This window comes from Phasianus colchicus, chromosome 1, assembly GCF_987193195.1.
Source record: "Phasianus colchicus chromosome 1, bPhaCol1.hap1.1, whole genome shotgun sequence".
Taxonomy (NCBI): domain Eukaryota; kingdom Metazoa; phylum Chordata; class Aves; order Galliformes; family Phasianidae; genus Phasianus; species Phasianus colchicus.
The window spans coordinates 156,063,705-156,086,709 of NC_143436.1; the positions used below are offsets into that span (position 1 = coordinate 156,063,705).

At 36.7% G+C, this 23,005-nt stretch overlaps 1 protein-coding gene across 10 annotated transcripts in view; it reads right to left on the reverse strand.

Moving 5' to 3' along the window:
• Positions 1 to 331: 331 nt before the first annotated feature.
• LMO7 (LIM domain 7) overlaps positions 332 to 23,005 on the reverse strand; it is a 128,540-nt gene continuing 105,866 nt past the window's right edge. For 6 of the 10 annotated variants that reach the window (XM_090130658.1, XM_090130624.1, XM_090130616.1 and 3 more), the window contains 16 exons: positions 22,069 to 22,230; positions 20,554 to 20,738; positions 19,856 to 19,916; positions 18,836 to 18,892; positions 17,114 to 17,139; positions 16,709 to 16,813; positions 15,005 to 15,097; positions 13,220 to 13,602; positions 11,162 to 11,227; positions 10,803 to 10,868; positions 8,859 to 8,911; positions 7,481 to 7,700; positions 6,301 to 6,573; positions 4,881 to 4,989; positions 3,465 to 3,567; positions 332 to 1,073 (listed from right to left, as the gene is read on the reverse strand). In XM_090130658.1, coding sequence (XP_089986784.1) covers positions 1,051 to 1,073; positions 3,465 to 3,567; positions 4,881 to 4,989; positions 6,301 to 6,573; positions 7,481 to 7,700; positions 8,859 to 8,911; positions 10,803 to 10,868; positions 11,162 to 11,227; positions 13,220 to 13,602; positions 15,005 to 15,097; positions 16,709 to 16,813; positions 17,114 to 17,139; positions 18,836 to 18,892; positions 19,856 to 19,916; positions 20,554 to 20,738; positions 22,069 to 22,230 — 1,985 coding nt within the window. In that variant the 3' untranslated portion in view covers positions 332 to 1,050. Of the gene's footprint in view, positions 1,074 to 3,464; positions 3,568 to 4,880; positions 4,990 to 6,300; positions 6,574 to 7,480; positions 7,701 to 8,858; positions 8,912 to 10,802; positions 10,869 to 11,161; positions 11,228 to 13,219; positions 13,603 to 15,004; positions 15,098 to 16,708; positions 16,814 to 17,113; positions 17,140 to 18,640; positions 18,683 to 18,835; positions 18,893 to 19,855; positions 19,917 to 20,553; positions 20,739 to 22,068; positions 22,231 to 23,005 lie in introns of all 10 variants that reach the window. The other 4 variants (XM_090130666.1, XM_031608099.2, XM_090130630.1 and 1 more) reach the window with 4 other exon arrangements.

Below are 23,005 nucleotides of genomic sequence, written 5' to 3' on the forward strand. Positions count from 1 at the left end.
TTTCTAATCACAGCTAGAAACCCCAGGTAACTTCCACCTCTTCTGATTATCCTATTTTAGGGACACAGGACAAAGAACCAGTGTCACCACTAACATTAAAAGCTGAAGAGAAAGAGCACAAGAAGTTTGAGAGCAGAAGTACGTATAAAATTAGAAGTCTACTACCAGGAGTGAAGAGAGAAAAGCAATAACTATTGTTCTTACACATATTTAGGGTGGCATTTTAAGCCTAAATGGCATTTAAAATGATGTCCCAGGACAATATTTAAATGAATTCAGCTTAACACGTTACCAATACATTTTGCTAGAAAGAAAGAAAATAAGCTTCTAATAAATGCAACATCAGAAATTTTATTTACAAATGTACTGTAATTTAACAATCATTCTCCACCTAGTTTGTGGAGGGAAAAAGTGATAGTTACATTTTTCAAAAGGGAAAAGAAAATTCTTTCCCCTTAAATGGATTCCATGGAATATTATGCCTTCACCACTGAGCAAACAGGTAATTCTTTGTATTTAAGTTTCAAAAAAGCACAATTTTAGAAACCAGCATATGGAAAGCAAGCACATTTGTGTGCATTTAAATGCAGCTTCATATTAACCTAGAGAATTCACTTTCAGTATATGTCAAAAATAAAGACAGCAATTGCAAATATATATTTATATTAAGTATTTCTCTAATGCTCATTTCAAGAGCTTAGAAACAAAATACCCTCTTCATATACCATTGGAAAGTCAACTAGTTGATTATAAGCCTCAAAAATATTTTGAAGTTATTACCGAAAATATACTTATTCTCCCTTGTGCTTTCAGTACTTGAAGCTGAAAAAGTGAAAGCATTTTCCCCAGATACTTCCTTACTGCAATTACTTTATCATAAATAAAAATACAGTTATATGAAGAATGTAATGCATTGCTATGAAGACTAGACAAGCAAAAGAGTTACTTTTAGAAAAAAAACACACACACAATATATATATTTATAGATCTACATCAGCAGCAATCACCTCTTCTTCTATCTGCAACAGTGGTTTCATATCTAGGTTTGCTTCACATGGAGGTTGGTTGTCCAGCTGTTAAGAGAGAAACAGAAAAAACTGTAATTAAATTCTAGCTACTGAAGAATCATAGTGACAAAAATTCACGTTTCCACATAAAAGTTGTCAGATAATGGTATTACCATATCTATTAAAAGCGGTAACACGTAGTAAGGCATACATTCTGAGTCTAGCAAGCCAAATGTCATAAAGAATACAAATTTGAACTTAATCCAACTATAGCACTGCAAATATTTAAGGCCAAATAACTTTCCACAGAACATGCACCTTAACCAGGTTTTAAGGAATTGTTTTTAGTATTAACACAAAGACAAGTTCACTTTTTTTTTCCTAAATCTACCTTTCAACAATTCAATTAAGATTTCCTAAATAACTATAGCAATATATATGTTTTTAAAAGTTTCTTATCCAGTCTCTCTGAACATATTTAAGGGCATCTGCCAACACATCAGTGTTTCACTGCAATTTTACAAGATAAAAACATAAAATCAACATAAAATTGTGCAAACAAACCATAAAATTACATTGCAAATATTACTAATCCTACAATTTTTCAAACCTTTTAGCCAGTACATTCATGTTTCAAGATAATGAATCATCAGAAAAGGTGTCATGAAGTACTAACTGCAAAGTTATCTGCATCACACACCAGTGCTGCATTGCCAGTACATATTCTCATGGCAGTAGTCACACAGCTCAGCTGGCTTTTGTACTGTTCAAATCACTAATTTTGCTCTTTCATTCTCTACCAACTTCCCATTGGCTAACTTATGTTTTGAGGTGCCCACTCACCCAGGAAGATGCAGTCTGACGGGAAGGGTATACAACCACTTCTCACAGATTAACTTTGCTCCTGAAAGGCTACTCAACATCATGAGTTTATAAGCTATAATGTCAGAGAGAGACTAAATTGCACTTGATCTGGGATAAAATTTTTGGTTACTGCCATCACAAAATACTACCATATCAGGGATAAATAAATAAATAAATAAAAAGACTCCTTTCAGTTTCAAACTTATCAAACTCATCCAGCAGTTTTGCATACAAAAGAAAAGATAGGGAAAGCTAAAATGACATGAGCAGGCTCCAGACTGAATTGCTCACACATTTGGGTGCCTTAGAGAGGAACATGGTCACTTTGGCATGGTTTTGTTCTCAACAAAAAGACTTTCTCTGAACAGCAATTTGGAGAGATCTGACCAGTGCTGTGGATCACCTTCAGAGGGAAGGTAGTGACTTTCTTCTTCTTTCCACTGATCACAGAGGTTTCCCTGCACCTAACGTTAGCCTCTGTGAATGCATTAGTAGCATCAAGTAGTGGGTTTTTTTCTTTTTGGCACCATACAATTATTTCTGTGGTGCAGACAAATTTTCCTTCTCCTGCAAGCCAGAAAGAGCCTGAAAACAGCAAAAGCATCAGATGCAACATTTTTCTTTTTCTGAGCTGGGTTCTCTGCCAGCAGATGCCCAAGTCCTGCTCATGTGTTGTAGCATGAGTATCTGCTCCCTCCACTGCCTTCTGGACCACAGTGAGAAAAATGTGCCAGCTCATGTAGAAACATGCACATGTTTCCCAGGAAGTCATTCAGAAGCCCTTTCCATTAGCTGAATTTAATCACTTTAAAGAATTCCTTATTTTCTAAGTATATATAGAGTATATAACTCTAAAAGTAGAGTTATATAAAAATCCAGAGGCTTCTCAAAACTAGGAGGTTGTCTACCATCATATATGACAGCAGAAAAAAACACCACCATTATTATTCAAAGCCTTAACATCATGCTTCAGTAAATCAGAATTCTGCAAACTATAATAAAGGAAAAAATATATACTGCACCTTTTAATTAAGATCTGTAAGTAAACCAATTCCTGCTGAACTTGTACCTAAATGAATAACCAATCACAGACCTATAATTCAAATAATAATAGCATCGCAAAAAGAAAGCAGCATTTGTGCCACCTGCATAGGATAAATTAATATCTTTCCAGTTATGTGCTAGAATTGAACTAAATACATACTCAAATTACTTTTTTTTTTTTTTTAATCAATGTAGACAGTTTTTCAAAAAGATTTCTCCTATGCTATCAAGAGAAGACTGCTCAGCAACTTACAACTCCTTGACACCATTTTCTCAGATTTACGAAGAAAGCAAGATGACTACACTGTGTTGTGTTTGAAACTGCTCAATAACAAGGTGGTAAAAACAGCTACCAGGACATTAGAAGTTTATAATGACTACCCTACAAAAGACAGAAACTGGCAATCAAACCTTTCTGAACCTATTCATTAACACAGCAACGTAAAGTAAAACACAAAAGCTATCAACTGGTTCAGCTATACAAACACTTGAAGTTTCACAGCACCAAGAACAACCATAGTCACGCACGCTGCAGTCAAGCTGCCTTACTTTTAAATCTGAGATAGCAGTCGTTGCAGAAGAGTTTGTTGTTTCGGATCCTGACTTCAGCTCCAGAGCGGGATCCCCCAAGGTCACATTCACAGGCAACGCACTGCATGACGGATGAATAATTAGCAACTCCTTACAAAATACTGAAGAAACAAAATTCTTCAAAAGGAGCTTGGATTAAATCCAGCAAAGCTAGAACCATAAACCCACAATCACTAGAAGCAAACGTGTAACGGTTAGTGGACTGAAGTGCAGTCAACTCAGGAAGTATCTTAAGGCGATGACTGGACAACAGATAGCAGAGATACACCAAGCAAAGAAAGACCAGACACCATTCAGAGATTAGTTCATTAAATTGAATTTGAACTTCAGTTTCTTTGAAAGCTAGCTCAACAAGAAAGAATTTGTTGCCTAGATGGAAACAATGATTTTGACACAGAACACCTGAGTGTGCTTCTCTCAGACTTCCATATGGCAGCACATGTGCTGGGGCCCTCAATCCTTCGGCACTCAAACTTGTGTGTCCCACAGTTTCCTGATTTTGCATCACAGAAACAAGTTTTTACATGGAAAGAAGGGACAATTTCATTTTTCTTTAAGACACTAATAAAGGGCTAGATAGCTTTCATGCTAAAACTAACCAATTTACCTATGGTGGCTGAATAAACCTTCACTATGGATATGAACCACTTCTGGAAAGACCAACACTATCCTTACTAAATTTATGAAAAATTTACGAAAATGTGTCTGCTTAAATAGAAATGAATTTTGTGGATGGCTAATTGTTCACTTAATCTTAAGACATTTTAAAAGAAATTTCTGATTGCCTTACGTAAGTAAGGATCTACCGGTAGATCCCTTGTCCAGAATACATGTTCTGGAGACATGGAGTGAAGACCAGCCTCCACTGACTACTATCCACATTGGGCAGCACTAGGAAGATCTTTGAGTCAACCTCTTTTAATACTCCTGATAATTGAGTGAGGCACAGAGGGGGTTTTATTAAAAACATGGAAAATGCAAGGTAAAATAATACCTCCAAAGCAGAGTAATTCCTCATTCAGTCCTCAGACAGGGAAACTACAAGTGCTTTTACAACTTTTGCAGAAGGCATTTATTCTCCTGTGTTTGCCTCAGGCTGATTTCTCTAGGAGATTGGATTTTTTGCTGTCAATTCTAAGAAGGAAATGTGGTCTTACAGTCAACATGACCACATACTTCCAAATTCCTTCTCATTAACTTTGAGCGCTAAATGCCTGCAGATAGGACTGCCTCATGGAAACCTGCAGGTAACACACTTCAAAGTAGAAGGCAAAGCAGATGATTTTAGTATAGCCCCTGTGAGCATAACATTGAGTAGCCATGCGTGCTTCTGATTAGTTCCTGTTTCTTCACAGCTTTACTCCCAGATCTCACCTTAAAACAATGTAAATGATAACAAAGACCAAGAGACTCAATGATCATGGCTGCTCCTTTGCCCAGAACGTTATTACAGTATGAACAGATTTTCTTCCCACTGACTGACCTAGATACAGAACAAAAATCCTTAAAACCAGCTTGAAAAGGTTTAAAAGAGAAAAGTTAAAGATTTCTTGAGATTAAAAACAAAAACACGCTGGAAAAAACTGGACTACTAAGCTCCTCAAGGGAAATAAATTGAAGAGAAATATTGTTATATTATAGGGAAAGCTGAAGTGTTATAATTAAGATCAAAGTTACATAGGAACAGATGAAGAAATTTGTTACATTCCTGGGAGAGATTTCATTGTATAAAATACCTTCTACAAATAAACTTGAAACTGCATTACATTTAGAGAGTAAAAACACACTGCTTTTGTATTCCTACCTCAATTCTTATGTGCAGAAGATCATCCTGAAGGCTACGTTTTAGCAAGCATTCCCACCAAGTCCTACCATCTGCACCTTGTTAGATAACAGGAGGCTAGTCCTAAATATACAGTATTATCTCAACTCTTTGAATGTGAACCATACAGAGCTAGATTTCCTTAGATCTACCAAGCTGTTAGCAAATCAGAAAATGGAAATAAGAACAAGATAAACACACATGTTTAAGTAGGTCATTTTCTTACATTAAAAAGAATGTAATTTTTTTTTTTAAGACAATTTATCAAAAAGTGTCTGAGACTCTAAGAGTTAGTGTAGCTATGTTTACAGTGCTGTTAAATATAATACATGTAATTGTGTGTGGATGATCTTATCTCAAGATGTTTTTAAAATGTTTCAAGTATATAAAAGAGCAGAGCTATCTATCACAACTAAACTACACCTTGTTTCAAAATACGTTGCAATCCTTGCTTTCTCCTCCAAGATTAAAAAAAAAAACATCCTACTCTGTAATTCTCCAGGGTCACGAATTATGAGCATTCCTGAGTGCTCACTGAGATGAGATGGACCACATGCCAGGAAGAGGGGAGGAGAAATGAAGATGACAGCCATAAAGTGTGGGTTTGAGGAATCTGCTGTTAAAACACACCCCAGGAAATAAGTATCAGAAATGCCAACTGGAGTAGGCTTTTACGAAGTATTTTGGTAACCAGCATACAGCTCTGAGACCAGAGATTGATTATTCCAGTTCATTTTTCTTAATCTATGTGAAGCACTGATGACAAACCTGAGGAATTTTCTGTATGACCGGAGCAGGGAAGTCATACCAGCCTACATTTCCACTGTCCCATTCACCAAGAAAACTGCAGGTACTTTTCAGACTTGTTAATTAACGTTATGTAAATGCTGCTGCAGAACATCGCATCTACAGAATCTGCTCTTCAGCACAGCCTAATATGTGTGTCTTCCCAGCTGAAGGGCACCTACTCACCTGCTACGCATCTGCGACCCTGGCTGGGAAGCAGAAACAGGAGACTGCACCCGGGGGGCTGCCTGTGATGCAGGTGGGGCTCTCACAGAGGTGGTCAATGGAGGTGCTTTGGCAGAGGAAGGAGTGCACATGTAGGCCCGGTTTGAAGTGGACACTGGGCGGCTGTGATCCTGATTAGAGGACAGAGATGAAGTGGAGGAGGACTGGTTCAACCTCGAGTGGTGCCTCCACGAGCTTGTTCTTGAAGAATCGAGATTGTCCAAAGACTCCCCTCTGTAACACAGATACATATACGGATGTAAATGGCAGTACAGCTAAAGCAGAAGAGCTATATTTTGATTTCAAAATAGAAAAATATCTTATGATTTTTTCAGATTTTCTAGCATGAATGTATTTGTCGAATCATCTTGAGGGTATTCTAAACACACCGACTTTAATATTTGAACTGCAAATTATCCTTTGTGTTCAGTCCTAGTCTCATGGGAATAAAAAAATATAGGTGAAGGAGAGGTGGCATTTAATGTCTGCAGAGTAAGAGTAAAACACTCTTTGCTGCAGCCTTATGAGAGTGCACTATGCCAGAATTCATTGTACAGCAACAGACCTCAGTTAGTGGTTTGTTTTTGTAGTCTTTAAGGGAAAGCAGATTGAAAATAACAATCCATATAGGCTGGACAGCCACGTTGTCTACGATGAAGGTGCTGGCCCATTAGCCAAACATTCTCCTGACTGATAACTCAGTTGTTTCCTAAACGACAAACCCAACATTCATACATTACTTACAGAAAGAAATGAACTCTAGACTTTCTGATCCAATACTTCTGTGTAAAAGTGTTATACTCTTCAGCTACAGTATTTTCCAAATAAATTATATTACTGAAATTCTTAAGCACATCTGTCAGTACTACTGATTTCCAGTGCTGTTATATCAGCCAAGAAATCAACATTTATTTGCAGACCACACACACACACTCAAACACACTTTACTTTGCAAAAAAAAAAACCTTTAATCCCAGCTGGAATACAATTACCTTCTTCTACTTGCACTGCTATTCAGTTTACCTTAAAGCTTTTTACATGCTGGATTTGTTTCAGTGCTCTGTAATAGGAGCTGAAGTTTAGAATAACCAAACAAAAATATCTGATGAGAGACAAAGTTAATTTTTAACATGATTCCTACCTCCTCATACTACTGCTGTACAGACTGATTGGCTCCTTATGCACACTGGAACTGCGTTGCCTAATCCAGCTGCTGTCTGTGTGTAGAGATGTTTTCTTCCTCATTTCCTGAAGGATTTGTTGTCTCTCTAACTCTGCTGCAGACAGGTTGTGCTCCTTCTGAGACCCCTTCTGTGACTCACTCGTGTTCCAAGACCTCTCTGAATGCCTGCTCTGAGTACCTGTTAGGACAAGACATAGGCACAAAAGCAGTTGTCAAGCATCTAGTACACCAAGTATAACTACAGAAGCATTCATAATCACATTCTCAAGCTTCTTTCTACATTTGTATATATGTCTATATAAAAAAATTGATACAGAATGTCTATTACTTGGATGTTGTGGTAACTAAACAACGAAAATGAGATTATACAGTAAAAGATCTTTCAATACCAGTTTGAATTTTTGAAAGAGGAAAGCAACAAGCCCTCTTTCTCTCATCTCTGACAGTTAGAGGACAACATTTTTTTCTTTATTTTCTAAATCCATTAATTATCCCTCATAATAAGATCATTTAATTAAGAAAGTTACTCAACGGTAATTCACTTCAATTTAAATTTCAATACTACTGTGATTACAGATGTGCTTTAATTTTATTGCCATCCATTCCCATTATAAAATACTGTGGAAGTATATTCTCCCTTTACTTTCAATGATTGAGCTTTAACGTGTGAAAACAATACTGTCCATTTACAAAATTTCCTCTAGGGAGCCATTTACTTTATGATTACCTTTACTAACCGTGTTTTAGACATAGGTGTAGCTTTCAGAAATTTTCTACTTTATAATACTTAGTCTTCCTCACTCTTAACTCTAGAAAAGCAATAACAAATGATGGACAACTCAAGAAAGGCAGCAACAAAGCGCAGTCCAGGAAACTGCAGAGCCATTATGACAGTATCAAAAGCTGATTTTCACTTGTGTTATTTCTAAGCTAACAAAAGTTGAAAATGACAAACGTGTTGAAAACGTCAGTCAATTAAAAAAAAAAAACAACTGCACATACCAAGCTGAGTCAACATATGAGGAGAACAAGCATTTTCAGTTATACACAGGTGTGACAAGTTTCATCTTCTGCACTTTCAATTATCTAAAACTTCAGCATCTAAGATCTCTTTGCAATCAGCACTACTTCAAGACAGGAGTTAATCATATTTATCCAGTTGATGGTATGAATATCCTCTTGTTTGTAGAGCTTCACTATATTGTGCCGTAGTATAAAATTCAAACCATAATTCAGCTATAAAAAAGTACTTTGCTAATTAATTTTCTTAGGATAACTGCTACTGATATACCTGTTTTAAAAATAAGTATAAAAATAATATAAATTAAGTACTTACTATTTCTGTTTGCATTGAATTCATTCAGCTCTGAAGTTGACTTGGATTTATTCCTAAAGATACAGAAAATATTCACTCAGCCAAGAAGGATAAAGATCTTAGTGCAGACTACAGATACACAGCCCCTTTCTTTCAGTGGTTTTCTCATCAAATGTTTGCAATAAAAACCAATCAGGTAAACAAAAACTAAAGACTAACAGGATATTCAAGTGTCAAAAAAGGTGCCAGTATTGCACAACATAGGTAACCACATACTGAAAGCTGAAATAAAGTATTGAACATTCCCAATGCTTCAGCTGAAAGGGTCTGATCATCGTATTTGCTTAACCAAAAGTATTTTCAAAGCAAAGTCCCTTCGTTGTGGAAACTTTCCAAAGAGTACAGTCAAGAAGCAATAACTTTAAAAGCAAGTTCATAAATGATTCAACTTCATGAGTAACTTAAATCACACTTCAGCACACACCACTAGACTGTAAGCTAAATACCTCCTCAAACACTGCACTCAGATTGTTCTGAGGAAACTTATTACTCACTGATTATACCCAGCAGCATAATTTTTTAATAGCCAAGGGATGCCATTCCCTATATAGGAAGGCAAAGAGCAAAAAGCTGGGTTTCTGACTCTACACAGGATCTTCAGCAACACCTCTGTGGGTATTATTAGTCTGAAGTAACACATCCAGATTTCTTGTTTAAAACACTTCAGAAAGGAACAGAAGTCTTTTCTTGGTACACAGCTCAAAGCTGCTACTGCAGTGTGCTTGTAAGTACAGTACTGGATGCATTAAAATATACTGAGGGAGTCTTGTCCTTTGGCTGCAGACAAAGGATGCATAAACAAATTGCACCAAACTTTTTGCTTCTTCAGATTTTGATTATTTGTTCTATCTTGGGAACCTATGCAATGAATGCACAGCAGTTTGTATTGAGCAGGAGATCCAAAGATCAGGTTGACCTTGTCTGGGCTGATTTTAAGCATTTGAGTGTCTTCCTCATACACATACGCAAGAGATAACTAACTAGTGCATGCAGTTTCTGAAATTAGATTTACAGATAAATTCATTATGGGTTCCTTGTAAAATCTAGGGCTCCTCTTTATGTAATAAGCCATGCTTACTCCAACAGTAAGAATTAACTAAATGCACAGCAGAGATGATCTTTCAGTACTGTGAGATGCCATCTACGACAAAGGCTTGATACAAATATTCTGATTTAGGCTAATTCGTCATTTTCTAAACCATAGAGCAAAACATAAAAGCTAGAAGAAAAGCTGTCTATTCAATAAGTCCAGGGAACCTGCATCAGCTAGTACATTCTGTAGAAATGAGTGTAGGAAAAAAAACAAGGCACATTTAGCAGGTGGCACATTTATCAGCACATCCTGATAAATATGCTGCTGCTGTCTGTCACATCCTTCCCTGTTTGCTGCCTGTAAGTTTCACAATCTTCATTGGGATGACTGCACCTTAATTTGTACAGCACACTATGACACAACCAAGAAATTGTTTTCCAGACAGGTAAGTCCAATACCACCCACGTATTTACTTCCTTATAGTTCTGCTTCTCCCAGCAAAATCCTGACTGATTGACTAACTCACTCTTGTTTACAGCACAGCACATAATTTGCTAAGAGTTTGGTTGCTTGTTTTCTCAATACAAAAACAGATCATAAAAACTGCAGCAGCTGCCAGTGGCCAAAGCTGATCAGAAGTTTCAAGGATTTTTGACACAGAGAGTCTCACTGCACTGTGCTGTGCAGCCTTACCTCCAGCACTGGGGACAGGGTTGGGTTCCACAACATATGAAGGACACAGAACTATCAGAGAGTGTCCAAAGGGGGGCTATGAAGACATTGAAGGGTGATCCTTATGCATTCCTTCAACTCAGAATATTCTATGATCCTATATCACCACCATCTACGCCGAAATTCAGTATCACACATACCTGTCAGAAAATGACTGACCAGGTTGCTCCTCGATGGTTTTGGAAGATTCATAGCGTTCATAGCGCCTATTTAAAAACAAACAAACAAAAACCCACTATCTTTATGTACAGACAAAGATAGACATAGAACTATAAATATTTCCTCACAAAAATATTGAAAACAGATCCTTAAGAAAACAAACAAAAGCCTCCAGAAACACAAAGATCTAAGCAGCCTCAATTTTATCAGTTAGAAAAACAGCCTGAAATTACCTTCTTGTAAGTGTGTAAGTGAGGAATAGAAACTTCTACATGCCTAAATGCTTATAACTTATTGCTAAAGATATTTCAACCTATGTATTGATTGCACTTCTTCTCACCTGTCAATGAGATGTTGGCCAGGTTGGTTCTCTGTTGTTTTAGATACTTCATAGCGCTCATAACGTCTAGAAGCAACATACAGATAAAAGCAATTATCTATTAAAACAATCTCAAAATTGAACTAATAGTATACATATACAGAAAATACAAAGTTCAGATGTTAATCAAATTGAAAACATGAGGAAGAAGATTAAAAACAGACTACGACACTGAAAAAATATCAATATATGACAGTGATTATCTCATCTATTTCAAAGTCTGAAGGTAAGCTTTGTCCAAACACAGGAGTTCTCTAAGAATTAGATGCATATTCTGGTAAATTTCATGGCTGCAGCCTGTAATCCATAGAGAAAGACTTGCTAACTTCTACAGACAAAGCTCTTCCGGTTGCTTGTCCCCAGTTGCTTTTACATACAGTTACGCAGTATTTCAGATTTCAAGCCAAATCTCTGGATATCATTGTAACAGAAGCATTTAGCACTAGTTACTTTAAATCCCAGTTTGATTGAACTTATTCCTTTACTATTCAGCACAGCCATCCTTGTTTAGCAACATGCATCCTTTTGCAGCAACCTCAGAAGTAATCATATCCCCTGAGACTGAAGCATATATCAAGGATTTAGATATGCAGATATCACAGCAGCTTTACAAGTTACTGCACAATGCCTTATCTTGCAAATGGAGCAAGCTAAACTATAGAGATACCCTGGTACAGGTGCCAAGAATAACCAATTGTAACAGCCATGCCTCCACTTTGCTCAGCAGAAAAAAATCACTATGAGCTAAAGAAACTCCAGATCTCACAGTCTCCCCAGCAAATATATGCAATTTTAGAATGTATTTTTTTCTCCTAAGATGTAACTTAATACCATGTGTTATCTTCAGTCATCTCTTACTGCTTGTATAAAAAAAGGGAAAAATCCTCAAGGGTAACATTCAAGCTTGCTGTATGCAAAGCAGTAAGCTAAGTGCACAAGAAACAAGGAAAAGTTACTGCTTTAATCTTTCAGACAGATTAATCTCCTGTGACACCTGAAGCAGTAGTTGGAAAACTTCTATGCAAAAATTTGCATTTATAAACTATTTTATTTATTAATTTTAAGCAAGCTGATGAAGGTAATGGAAGAAACACTTTAATGCTCAAGGATAAATATGTCCAAAGTGGATATTTCCAACACAATATGATATTTAAGTCAGTATTTGCTAACTCATACATGACGATGCTTTTCATTGAGAAACTAGCACACAGGCACAGCTAAACCTTACTGTTGCACTGTTTAACTAAAATGATAAAGGAATCTGTAAAGATCAGTCATGACTTTGTTAGAAACGAGTTAATTTGATATTTTTTCTGAAAGCCCTGTATTTTTGAGCTATTGGCTCTCAATTTGCAATCCTACACTGTAGTTCTTATAGATCTTCATATTAAGTACTTCAGGTCACCTTTGATTTGGTGACAATTACTTTATCTGTATCTATTTAGAAATGAGCAGAAGTGGGTTAATAGAGCACTCCATTCAAGAGGGATGACTTCATCTCACACCTGATTCTTCTACCATATGAAAGAATAGCATTTTATTCAGTCTCAGCAGGATGCTCTGTGTAATACAATATCATTCATAGCAATGAGCACTGGCAATCAGGCTGCAAAATTTTGGTTATCATCCATTTGCTTCTAAATCTCTTCCCTCAGCTGAAATACAAAAATGAATGCACAATTATTTCTATACTATTAGAGCACAAAAGAAAACTGGTCTGCACAATGTGAAGAAGTGGTTTGCAACAAAAGGCATTAAGGAAAGGTTGGGCTCAAATTATGCCAACTCAGTTACCTGTAATTATGATCGTGCTTACACAATGAGCAAAGGATGGCAAAACTGGGATACCTTTACTATTTCACTGCTGAACTACAAGACGGTTAGGTTATCTTGTAGTGTCTTGCACTGATAAATCTACAGTATGAACCCGACATGAATGTACATATTCAAGACATGAACTCCATTTGGAAAGGTATTTCAATTTTTATGCAGAAGGGAGAGTTCATCCCAAGCGCAGACCTTTGGTACTGAGATGTCTCCACTGACATTTCCCTCTGCCTTTCTGCTTGCCGCCTCTGCTCCTCCATCTCTGCCTGCCGCCTCTGCTCCTCCATCTCTGCCTGCCGCCTCTGCTCCTCGGCATACTGCTGTTCCCTCTCTTTACGCTGTCTCTCAAGCTCTAGTTCTTGGTGTTCTCTTTCTCGCTCAACACGCAGGGCTGCTTCTTCTTCCTCCTGAAGCCTCCTTTCTTCTTCCTTGGCCAGCAAGTGTGCTGCCAGCTCACTTCCTCCATCTCCTTCTGGCTCCTCGGGAGTACTCACTTCAGGGCTTGCCCTCCAGCTGGAGGCAGATGGAGCTCGCGCAGAGACTGTGATCATGTTTGAGGTTATAACAGTTTGTTCCTGTGGCAGATAAAAGAAATAGCGTTTTTAGGGGATGAAGCTCTGTGTGTTGTTTTGGTTTTTTTGGTGCTTTTTTTTTTTTTTTTTTAAAGCAGATTGCTGAATCAGAAGAGGTTATTTATTCTATTTATTCTGGGAAGGCTGGTGTAAAAAGCATCCAAATACTCTCAAATGCAAGAGACAGGGCGTACTTTGGTTTCTTCTTGAACATGTGCCTGCTGGCACATTCTCCTAATGCGAGAGCTTCATTCCACACGGTCTTAGCAAGCATCACGGGCAGTGTGTCCACAAGTATGTGAAGCATTCTGCTTTCTAGAACACTTCTTAAATTCCATGCCATTCCATCTCCACTTAAATGCTCACTAAAAACAATCTCTTCAAGATACCCAACATAGTCTTTTTTTTTTTTAATTTCCAAACTGGAGACCTACCTAAGACAGCTACTGCAGGTGTGTACCTGACCAACATATTTCACAGGAATCATCATGTGGAGGAAACTCCCAGCCTCCTACACTCTCCTGCCATTAGAAAGTTTAGTATCTGACTTACTAACTTCTGTCTCAAACATGAAAAAGGTCTTTCAGTAGTCAAAATAAGTTTTAATTGTAGAGAACAAATACTCTTTACCAATTAAGGATTGCTGCATCCAAATTTTTAATGATTCTTTTTAATGAAATGTTTTACATTCTTGTACAGCAAAGTCTTCGAACAGCTCTAACAAGTTTTTTTCAATACTGAAATTCTAAGCCTTAAATTAAAGTCTTGATGCTCATGACAACATGAACACAGCTGATATAGCTGGGATGCCTGAAGCTATGCTTATGTAGCAAAAGAGAAGAGGTATCACAGACACTTCCTATGCTCAGCAAAAACCTATGTTCTCACAAGCAGCCAAATAGTAGGCACTATTGAAACAACACACATTCAAAGTTTTAAAGCTGAAGTTGATTTGATCTGTAAATTCTCCAAAGATAGGACAAACTGAACACCAGCAAACAGCCCAGAAATTACAAACACACCTAATGATCAAGTACTGAAGCAGAATTTCAAGACATAATACTAAGAGGTAAATATTATACAATAACGGTGACTATTTGATTCTTGTCACGATAATTCATACAATTTGTAACATTTTGCCAATATATCCTTAGCGTTAGTTACTTAGCAAATCCATGATGAAAAAAAGTGAAATCAAACTTTCCATTTTAATTTCCACTTTCCATTTTACCAATCTCTTCCTATTAAGTCACAGACAATCATTTTGTTTTAGGAGCAATTATGTTCCAAAACAAGGAGACAAATGACATAACAAAATAACTATTTGTATGTTTACATCTTCCCTCTAGTAGTTTAAAAAGCCACCATTTGAACAGTCAAAAGTGACACCATATTCACAGCTTACCTCATCTAAATATTTGGAGTTTTCTTTTTCTGCTTCTTGCTTAGCTCGTAGCCATTCTTCCCTCAGTTTTTCTTGTTCCCGTTTGTATTTCTCCTGTTAGGTTAGATTGAAATTAAACACACAAATAAGGAATTTGGTTTAATTGCATTAAAATATTCTACTCTTTATTTAATGAGTTTGGTATAAAAATGCTTGAGCTCCTCTGGGACATTAGGTGAACCACAAATGAATGACATTCTGGCTTAAATACCATCACAAGGAGTTCACTCATCAATTTTAGAGAATCTAGGCTTCTTACATGGTAAGTCTCACAACAACTGACCTCACATCTGCTATATTCCCTGTTGTTACAGCTGATTTTTGTTCAGTTGGGAACTAAGCTATCTAAAATATTTCTTGATTACAGAGTAATTATATTTAACTTGGAACTGGCCAGAGTAATATGATAAATATAAAGCAATGACTAAGTGAAATATGAGGCAGTAATTTGGTTTCAGCAAGAACATTTGGTCTCCTAGAAAGTTTATCTGAACAAAAGCCTATTTTTGGGCCTCCAATTTTGTCCTATGACTGGTTTTAACATGAAATCAATGCAATGTCTTAAGACATTTTTCAAGGTACACAGTAAACATTTTGTTGCTTTTGACAACCACCACTTCAGTCCCGGGAAAAGCTAAATATGCAGTGATTGCAAAAGTTCCTTCTAAGATGCTGGAAATTAGCAAATAAAGACTTAGTTTCCTTTCTTTGGTCTTTAAATAAGTAACAAGATCATGGGAAAGAGAAATAGCTTTATTATATTTATCTGGCTAAATTTAACTTTTCAAGTGTGAAAAAAGGAAACAAGGAGAAGTGATGGCAGAGGGATTCAATTGTTCTCAATAAAAGAGAAGCCAAGGTTTATACTCCTCAAAGGCATCTCTCCAGATGTCAAATTGTGCACCCAAGCCATAACAAATATCACAAATATGCTTATAAAGTCACAAATCCACCTCATGGATTTTGAAAGCTAAAAGGAATGACAATAGCTGAAACATCCAAAAAGCAAGAGAATAGTTAAACTATGTTTTGTCATCATGATTTACTGCTGAATGCCTAAATGCTATTTAAGATGGCTTGCACAGAGTAAATGAGATTCACTGATGCTTCTGTTAGCCAACAGACCTTGCACACATAATTTAATTTCCAGAGATACAGTAAAGACCTCAGGTCAGTGAAGCATAAGACTGCTCAATCCTGGAACATGTGCTTGTTTTTGTGCATCGTCTTAAGATAGCAAACATTCCTCTTTCCTTTTGCAACATTTTCCTCCATCTCTGGTATCTGATTGTCAAGGTGGATTTGCACTAGTCAGATGGTTTGGCTTTCTGAGGTCCCGAGAACCAAGCTGACATTAGAACAGTAGCAGGCATCTATAACCAGACTTACATCTTGCCTTGTTGTAAATTGTTTTGCCAGTGAGAGCAAATCAGCCTTCTGATGACTGAGCACTTCTGGCTGTAGTGAATATACAGTCTGGGTTTGATTTTGTGAAACTTACTAATGCATTTCCCTCTTTTCTTTCTGAAAAATTGTGTATAAGATTGTGCAGCCCAGCAAATGCATCTGGAAGTCCCCTTCCACCATCAGTAAGAGTCACAGAAGTCAAGAGAAGTTTTCTTCTCTAATGGTTACCACACACAAAGTCACAAAGATTAACATTACCTGCAATAAACGATCCTGCTCCTTTTGCCATTTCTCCTGTCGTTTTCGTTCTTCTTCTTGATCCCAAACCCGCCGACTCGGAGCACTAATGGATGGGACTGGGAGCTAATACAGCAAGGAAACAAATTAATACTATCTTACTACATGTGATCAACACTCTACATTTTAACTTAAAATGAGAAATAAAAGCCATTACAAGAACTACAGCTTTAGAGTAGCAAGAACCTGATTCAGTCTCCTCAAAGGAACAGTAGGCAACCATCGTTTTACATATTAAACATCTCAGTACTCTCATTTGATTGGAATTTTAAAGCAGAGTGAAAAAAAAAAAACAATAGAAAGCAGTCAACTTCTAGAAAAGACAAGGGTTATGCAGCTAATTAGCAGTTTGTAAACACTACTTACATCAGGCATTGCAGGCTCCGGGCCTCCTGTAGGATTTGGGAGTAGAAAGGAAAGCAGAAAAAAACACATAGGAATTATTAGAACAGTACTAACTACTTTAATACCTATCCAAGTGTGAAAGTCTGAACATCAGATGAAATTTTTGCTTCAACAGTAAGCCATGCTTGCATTTGACCCTACTTCACACTTACTGGAGCTCAGAATACACCAGGTGCTTTCAACTAATGTAGGTTTCCAACTGCCCTTTTTTCCTGCTCTCCAAAGTACATGTGAATTTGCTAAGCTTGTCACCATTCACCTCAAACCATACGGTATTTGAGGTTATGATGCTTGGTCTTAGCTTGTGCCAAAATGACTACTTAAAAAAAATATATATATATATATATATATATATATATATAAAATATAGATAGATAGATAGATGCTGATATATTAAAAGTTGAGAAAATGTGGAGAAGCACTAAGGTAAGAGTAATCCTTCCCCAAGCATCATCCTACATAATTATTTTTCTTTGTAGTTAGTATCCTTTTACTTAGCTGTTCAAATTTCACTTAAAAAAAAAATGCGTAAATGCAACAAGTTGCAAAATCCTTAATTTAGGATACGAAGGACATCTCCTCTCATCTTATCCCTGTAACACTATGCTTGTCTGTACAGGCTTAAAAAGAAAATTCTTTCATATCAGTATTTTAAAGAAATCAAAAAACAAGCAAAACTGCATTGAGTGCATACTCTAGAAATATACACTTTTCCTTCCCCTCAATCAGAACTGAAATACTACAAGTATTGCTATACAATTCAAACACAATTTTCATAGCCAACCTAAAAAAAGCCACGAACAACCAACAACAGAATATCACCTTATCAAAGATACAATATAGCAAACAGAATCACAAAACCACAAACACAGGTATATGTTGCAGCACTTCACGTATCACTTCTCAACAAATGAAAGCCATTATCACTGAGGAAAAGTCCTGGTTCCACTTAAACCTTTGGCAAAATTCACACTGGACTTCCAGTGGGCCAGAATTTCACAATAAAACAGCAAGGCATATGTAGTCTGAAGACAGTATTAGGCATACATTAGTGGAAGTACGTGAGAATGTGACATGCAGAACACCAAAATGCAACCTACAAAACCAAAATTGAGTGCCTAATTTTTATTTATTTTATCTTCAAAAGCCAGAAGATTTATTTCAAAATTTATACTGATCTTTTCAAGATCTAGTGACTTCACCACATAGTGGAGAGTTGGTTACTGCTGCTTTCCACCAATTTGTGAAAGAATGTGCACAACTACGACTCCAAATAAATTCGGAGTTAAGTATTTTGTTAACAGCTGTTTGAATTTTACACAACGCCTCTGCTGGAATGTTCAATGTTATTCTGTTTTGTAGGTAGTAGCAAACCTGAACAGAGTGCTATCCGTCTTGCTCTTAACCCAGTGTATAAAAGAAATATGAACAACATATAAGAGATTAAAAAAAGCTATAAATATAAGAGAACACACAAAGACCCATTACCACAAAGGTAGACCCATGAATTGTAAGAATAACCTGATGACCCTGGGGAAAGAAGTGAAATGAATTACATTGCTTCAAGATAACTGTAGCAAACAATGCTGAAGAGGCAGAGTACCCGGCACCAGAATGGTTAGGAAGAGTGTGCAGCAAGAACAATTTCATGAAAGTACATGAAATATTAGCTCTTTGATTTACCTTGTTCAAAAAATTGTGACCGCCTTTTTAAGTTTTTCAAAGAAATAGGTTCAGATGCTATTTGAAAAATATAGAGAATACAAACAAATCAATGAGGTGCTGTTTTGTTTTTCTTTTAAATGACTATCACCATTGGATAACAAATACTTATTACACCTCCAGTCTACAGCCACGTCATTTAAAAAAGAAAAACAAGCCCCCTGAGATGAAGAAAATCTCATCTTTCATAGCAATAAAGACAGTTCTTAGTTAGTTACATCATACACTGATTAGTATTTCATTTCAATATCTAACATTGTCCAACTAAAACAATAATACAATTCAACGTCACCTGAAAGGCATCTCCAGAAGGCAAATGACCTTTTGGCAGATCTCTTGTAAATTACCATGCACATGCAAGATACAATGAAACACTAATTTCTGTTCCATTAGGAAGTCTACATACCTGATTTCTCTCACTGTCATCAGGTAGTATTATAATGGTTCATAGCATCATAACTAATTATTATTCATATCAGAACCATCAATATCATTCTTCAGGAATAAAAACAAACAACAACAAGAACAAAACAATAAAAATAACCACTGCCAACATTTTTCATGCCTCCCAAAATCCTCATAAATGAAATAGAAAACCCACAATACTTATTTCACTCTATTCCAGAGCAGTGAAATAAATTGATACTTACACTGAATCAGGCTTCACATGATGCAGTAGCAATTATAACAAATTCTGTGTCGTCTTTTGCTTTTTCATCCTTATCCCTATACCAAGTTTACAACAACTAATTCTGAGACAGAGGATCTGTCACCTTCTTGTTGTCAAGTCTCCAATTGCTCAGCATATTGTGGAAGCCACTTACACCCAGTTTGGATGCAATTAGATCTGTGATACCTTTTTAGTTCATTAAGGTCTCACACTTAAGCCACAGTACAAAACTTGTAGTGATTACAAGGTTTAGTATCTGTGCTTGCTCCAAAACCCATACAATTAGAAGATGAAAAGCAATGGTAGCTTACCTCTTTGTTCATTAGATCCAAGATCTCCTTGCATGCCATTTATCAATTTTGTTCCTGTTCCCTGGAAAAAAAAAAAAAAAAAAAGAGCTCAAGCTTATTAGATTTGTGGAAGTTGATTCAATTAAACAGTGCCCCAGTAGAAACTGTACCATCTTGAAACATTTCAGAATATAAAAACTTCAACAGAAGCATACAAAACTAAAACTTCCGAGTAGATTATATGATAAAATGACTGTAAGCTTTTGCAGGGATCAATGACCAGCTGTGAACTGGTAGTTGATATTGCAATAAAGTACCGGAAGCCAAGATCTTCCATTTCAGCTGCTCCTCTGGCAAGCTGGGAGTTATTTGCCAGTCATTTGAAAGCACATACTCACTGTTCCTCTAGACTGCAACATTAATTTACACTAACAATGGAGGTAATATGATTTTCTAAAGGATAAATAGTCTATATCTTTTAGTTGAACTATAATCTTCAAATATTTTAATACTTTTCATAAACGTATGAACAGAGTAGAAAGTTCTCAGAGCATCTTAATATTGTATTTGCAAAAACCTGCATATTCCTTAGAATTAACAATGCAAATTAAGAATAAGATTTCTAAGGTCTTTTCTTTTCTGTTCTCCCCTTCCTCATGCCGATCGATTTTCACTTGTTTCTTCCCCCCCAAATCCCAAAACTGTTCAAACACACTCACAGAACTTTGAAGGCTGCTGGAGAATTCTCTTTTTGTTGATATGGTTGAGACACTTGAAACGCGTTCTCCAGAAGTTGCATCAATCCACTTATTATCAGATGTACCTATAATGTTGGTACCCATACTGGTGAGATTGAGGATTTTATGCCTTACATGTGGCAGGGAAGGCTGGTCTTTGCCCCAGTCTTTTGGTATGTGGAGATCAAGAAATTAACATAGACAGTAATGTCAAAGAACAGGAGTTAGCGAAAACACATTAAAATAACTCAGGAAACACATAAATAAAGAGGGAGAGACACAAATCAGATGGAATTTGTGGAGACAGGACAAAGGGCATTTATGAGAAGACCGCCTTCCCCAAAAATACAATTGTTAGTTAGAAGCCACGTAAGAGTTCACCAAATATTCTGCTAACATGGGACTATAGCAACTCAACATTAGAGAGTAATTAGTATTCATTGAAAACTATTTCATCAGCATTAGTAAGGATCAAGAAAGTTCTTCCAGCTTTACTCACACAAGGTACAGTTTGAATCATACACTATCCAGTGAAGTGTCATTTTCATGTCCAAGCTACTCAGGAAACACACAGGGCAAAAAATAAAAAGGTAGTCTAAACTAGAAAAACTGACGAAGGTAAGGAAAAAAAAAAGTCACCATCATCTTCATTTAGTGTCCATTACGCCACCTCCCCCCAGTCCCCTCCCCATCCCCTAAGTTTTATTAAGTTAGCTTTTCTGCAACAATTTCAATCTTAATTCATGCTATTAGGCATTACTCATCTTTTTCCTACTCCACTGGTTTTTCCTCACTTGTTGGTAAATTATTCTACTTCCCACTAAAGTAATGCTTTGACGTTCCACTTTCAATTAAATCACTAGTCACATTTCCAACACTTGATCAAATTCTCAGGAAGCTTGAAGAGCTCAACAAATTCAGCCAGGATGAAAGTCTGGATGGGTACTACCATTTTGGAGAGATTACAGCATCACAGTGTTCGGGTCAACTATCAAAACTACAGCACAGAGGAGCTATATCAACTACAAGTTCATATATCAGCAAGAACCCTCCCTGAAGAAAACAGAAAAGCCCCTCCTTCACTGAAGAAAGGAGGAGCTGAAGACTGATGGACAGGGCTTTAAAAATTATCTTCTGGAAACTAATCCCCTCGTCATTTTTGTGGTATGGCAGAAAAAATAAAATTTCATATTCCCTTGTGTGTTGGTGGAGCATTTTATTTATTAACTGCACCTCCTCTTAGAAACAGGTCCGAGCACCAGACAGAGGTCAGTAAATTAATGTTTAGTAGATTTGCTTGCCAAAACATTTCCAATGCACGAGCGGTTAAAAAAAGCCAAGTTGTGTTAAAATGCAACAGACACACTAGCAAACTACTTAGCTCAGATACGTATTACTACTGTAAGGGTAATAAGGAGACTCAGCTGTCAGGTACAGCAGAGACAAAGCCTATTTGCCTTACAGAGCATACTGTACCTGCCCTATGAAACAACTCACCATTCTTTCCATATCGTCTAACATCCATGACCAGGTTTCCAGTTTCTAATGCTCTGGTGATGGCTTCTTCCCACTGACTACTGTCCATTTGTGAAACCTTTGTGCCGTTGATAGCAATGATCTCATCATCTACCTGCAGCTGACAAAGTGCTGCAGGGCTATCTGATGAAAACAGAAGGAAAAAAATGTTTCCAATCACAGTTATTTTTTAAACACATTTATGATGGGAAGAAAAAAATAATTCAGTCAAAGAAATGCTTATTGGTGGGTATTCAAAAGGTCTTCAGAAAAACTGATCGCACTGTGAGTATAAGGTCAGTAAAATCAGCTAATATTAATGTAATGTTGAAATCTGATACATAAATATGAAGAACTTTCTGGGTTTGCAAGCATTCGTGTTCCAGCTATCTCATTTAACAATGCTTTCTGGTTAGCCCACTCCTGCCTCAACCTTTATAATCTGGGATAGTAACAGAGAGAGGCAGCACTACAGTGTCTGTAGCAGAAATTTGCTGAAATTCAACTTATGTTTGGATAATCCTCTTATTTGTCCTCCCAAAAAACCAACAAAACCAGACTCCACTCTGTTAATTCCAGTATGAGCTGGCTTTCTTATATTCTTATTTACATTTTCTGGGCTTGATTGACAAAAATATGCTGCTATATTGCTTTGCTAAGATAGTTTTTTAGCTCTGAATTGACTGGCAATTAGACTCACTCAAAATATTGCCGGGTGCTGTCCTATTAGAATTCTCTGGATTGTATTTATTTTGCCAGTGAGTACAAGACACTTACAAATTTTATTGCAACTTGGACTTTGAATTTTACTGATATTTTGCAAGACAGGATGCACTTTATACTCTTTCACCTATTACTATGTGTTGGCAGGTAATCTAGCCTAAGGACAGAGCACATACAAAAGCAGTATCCTTCTCAT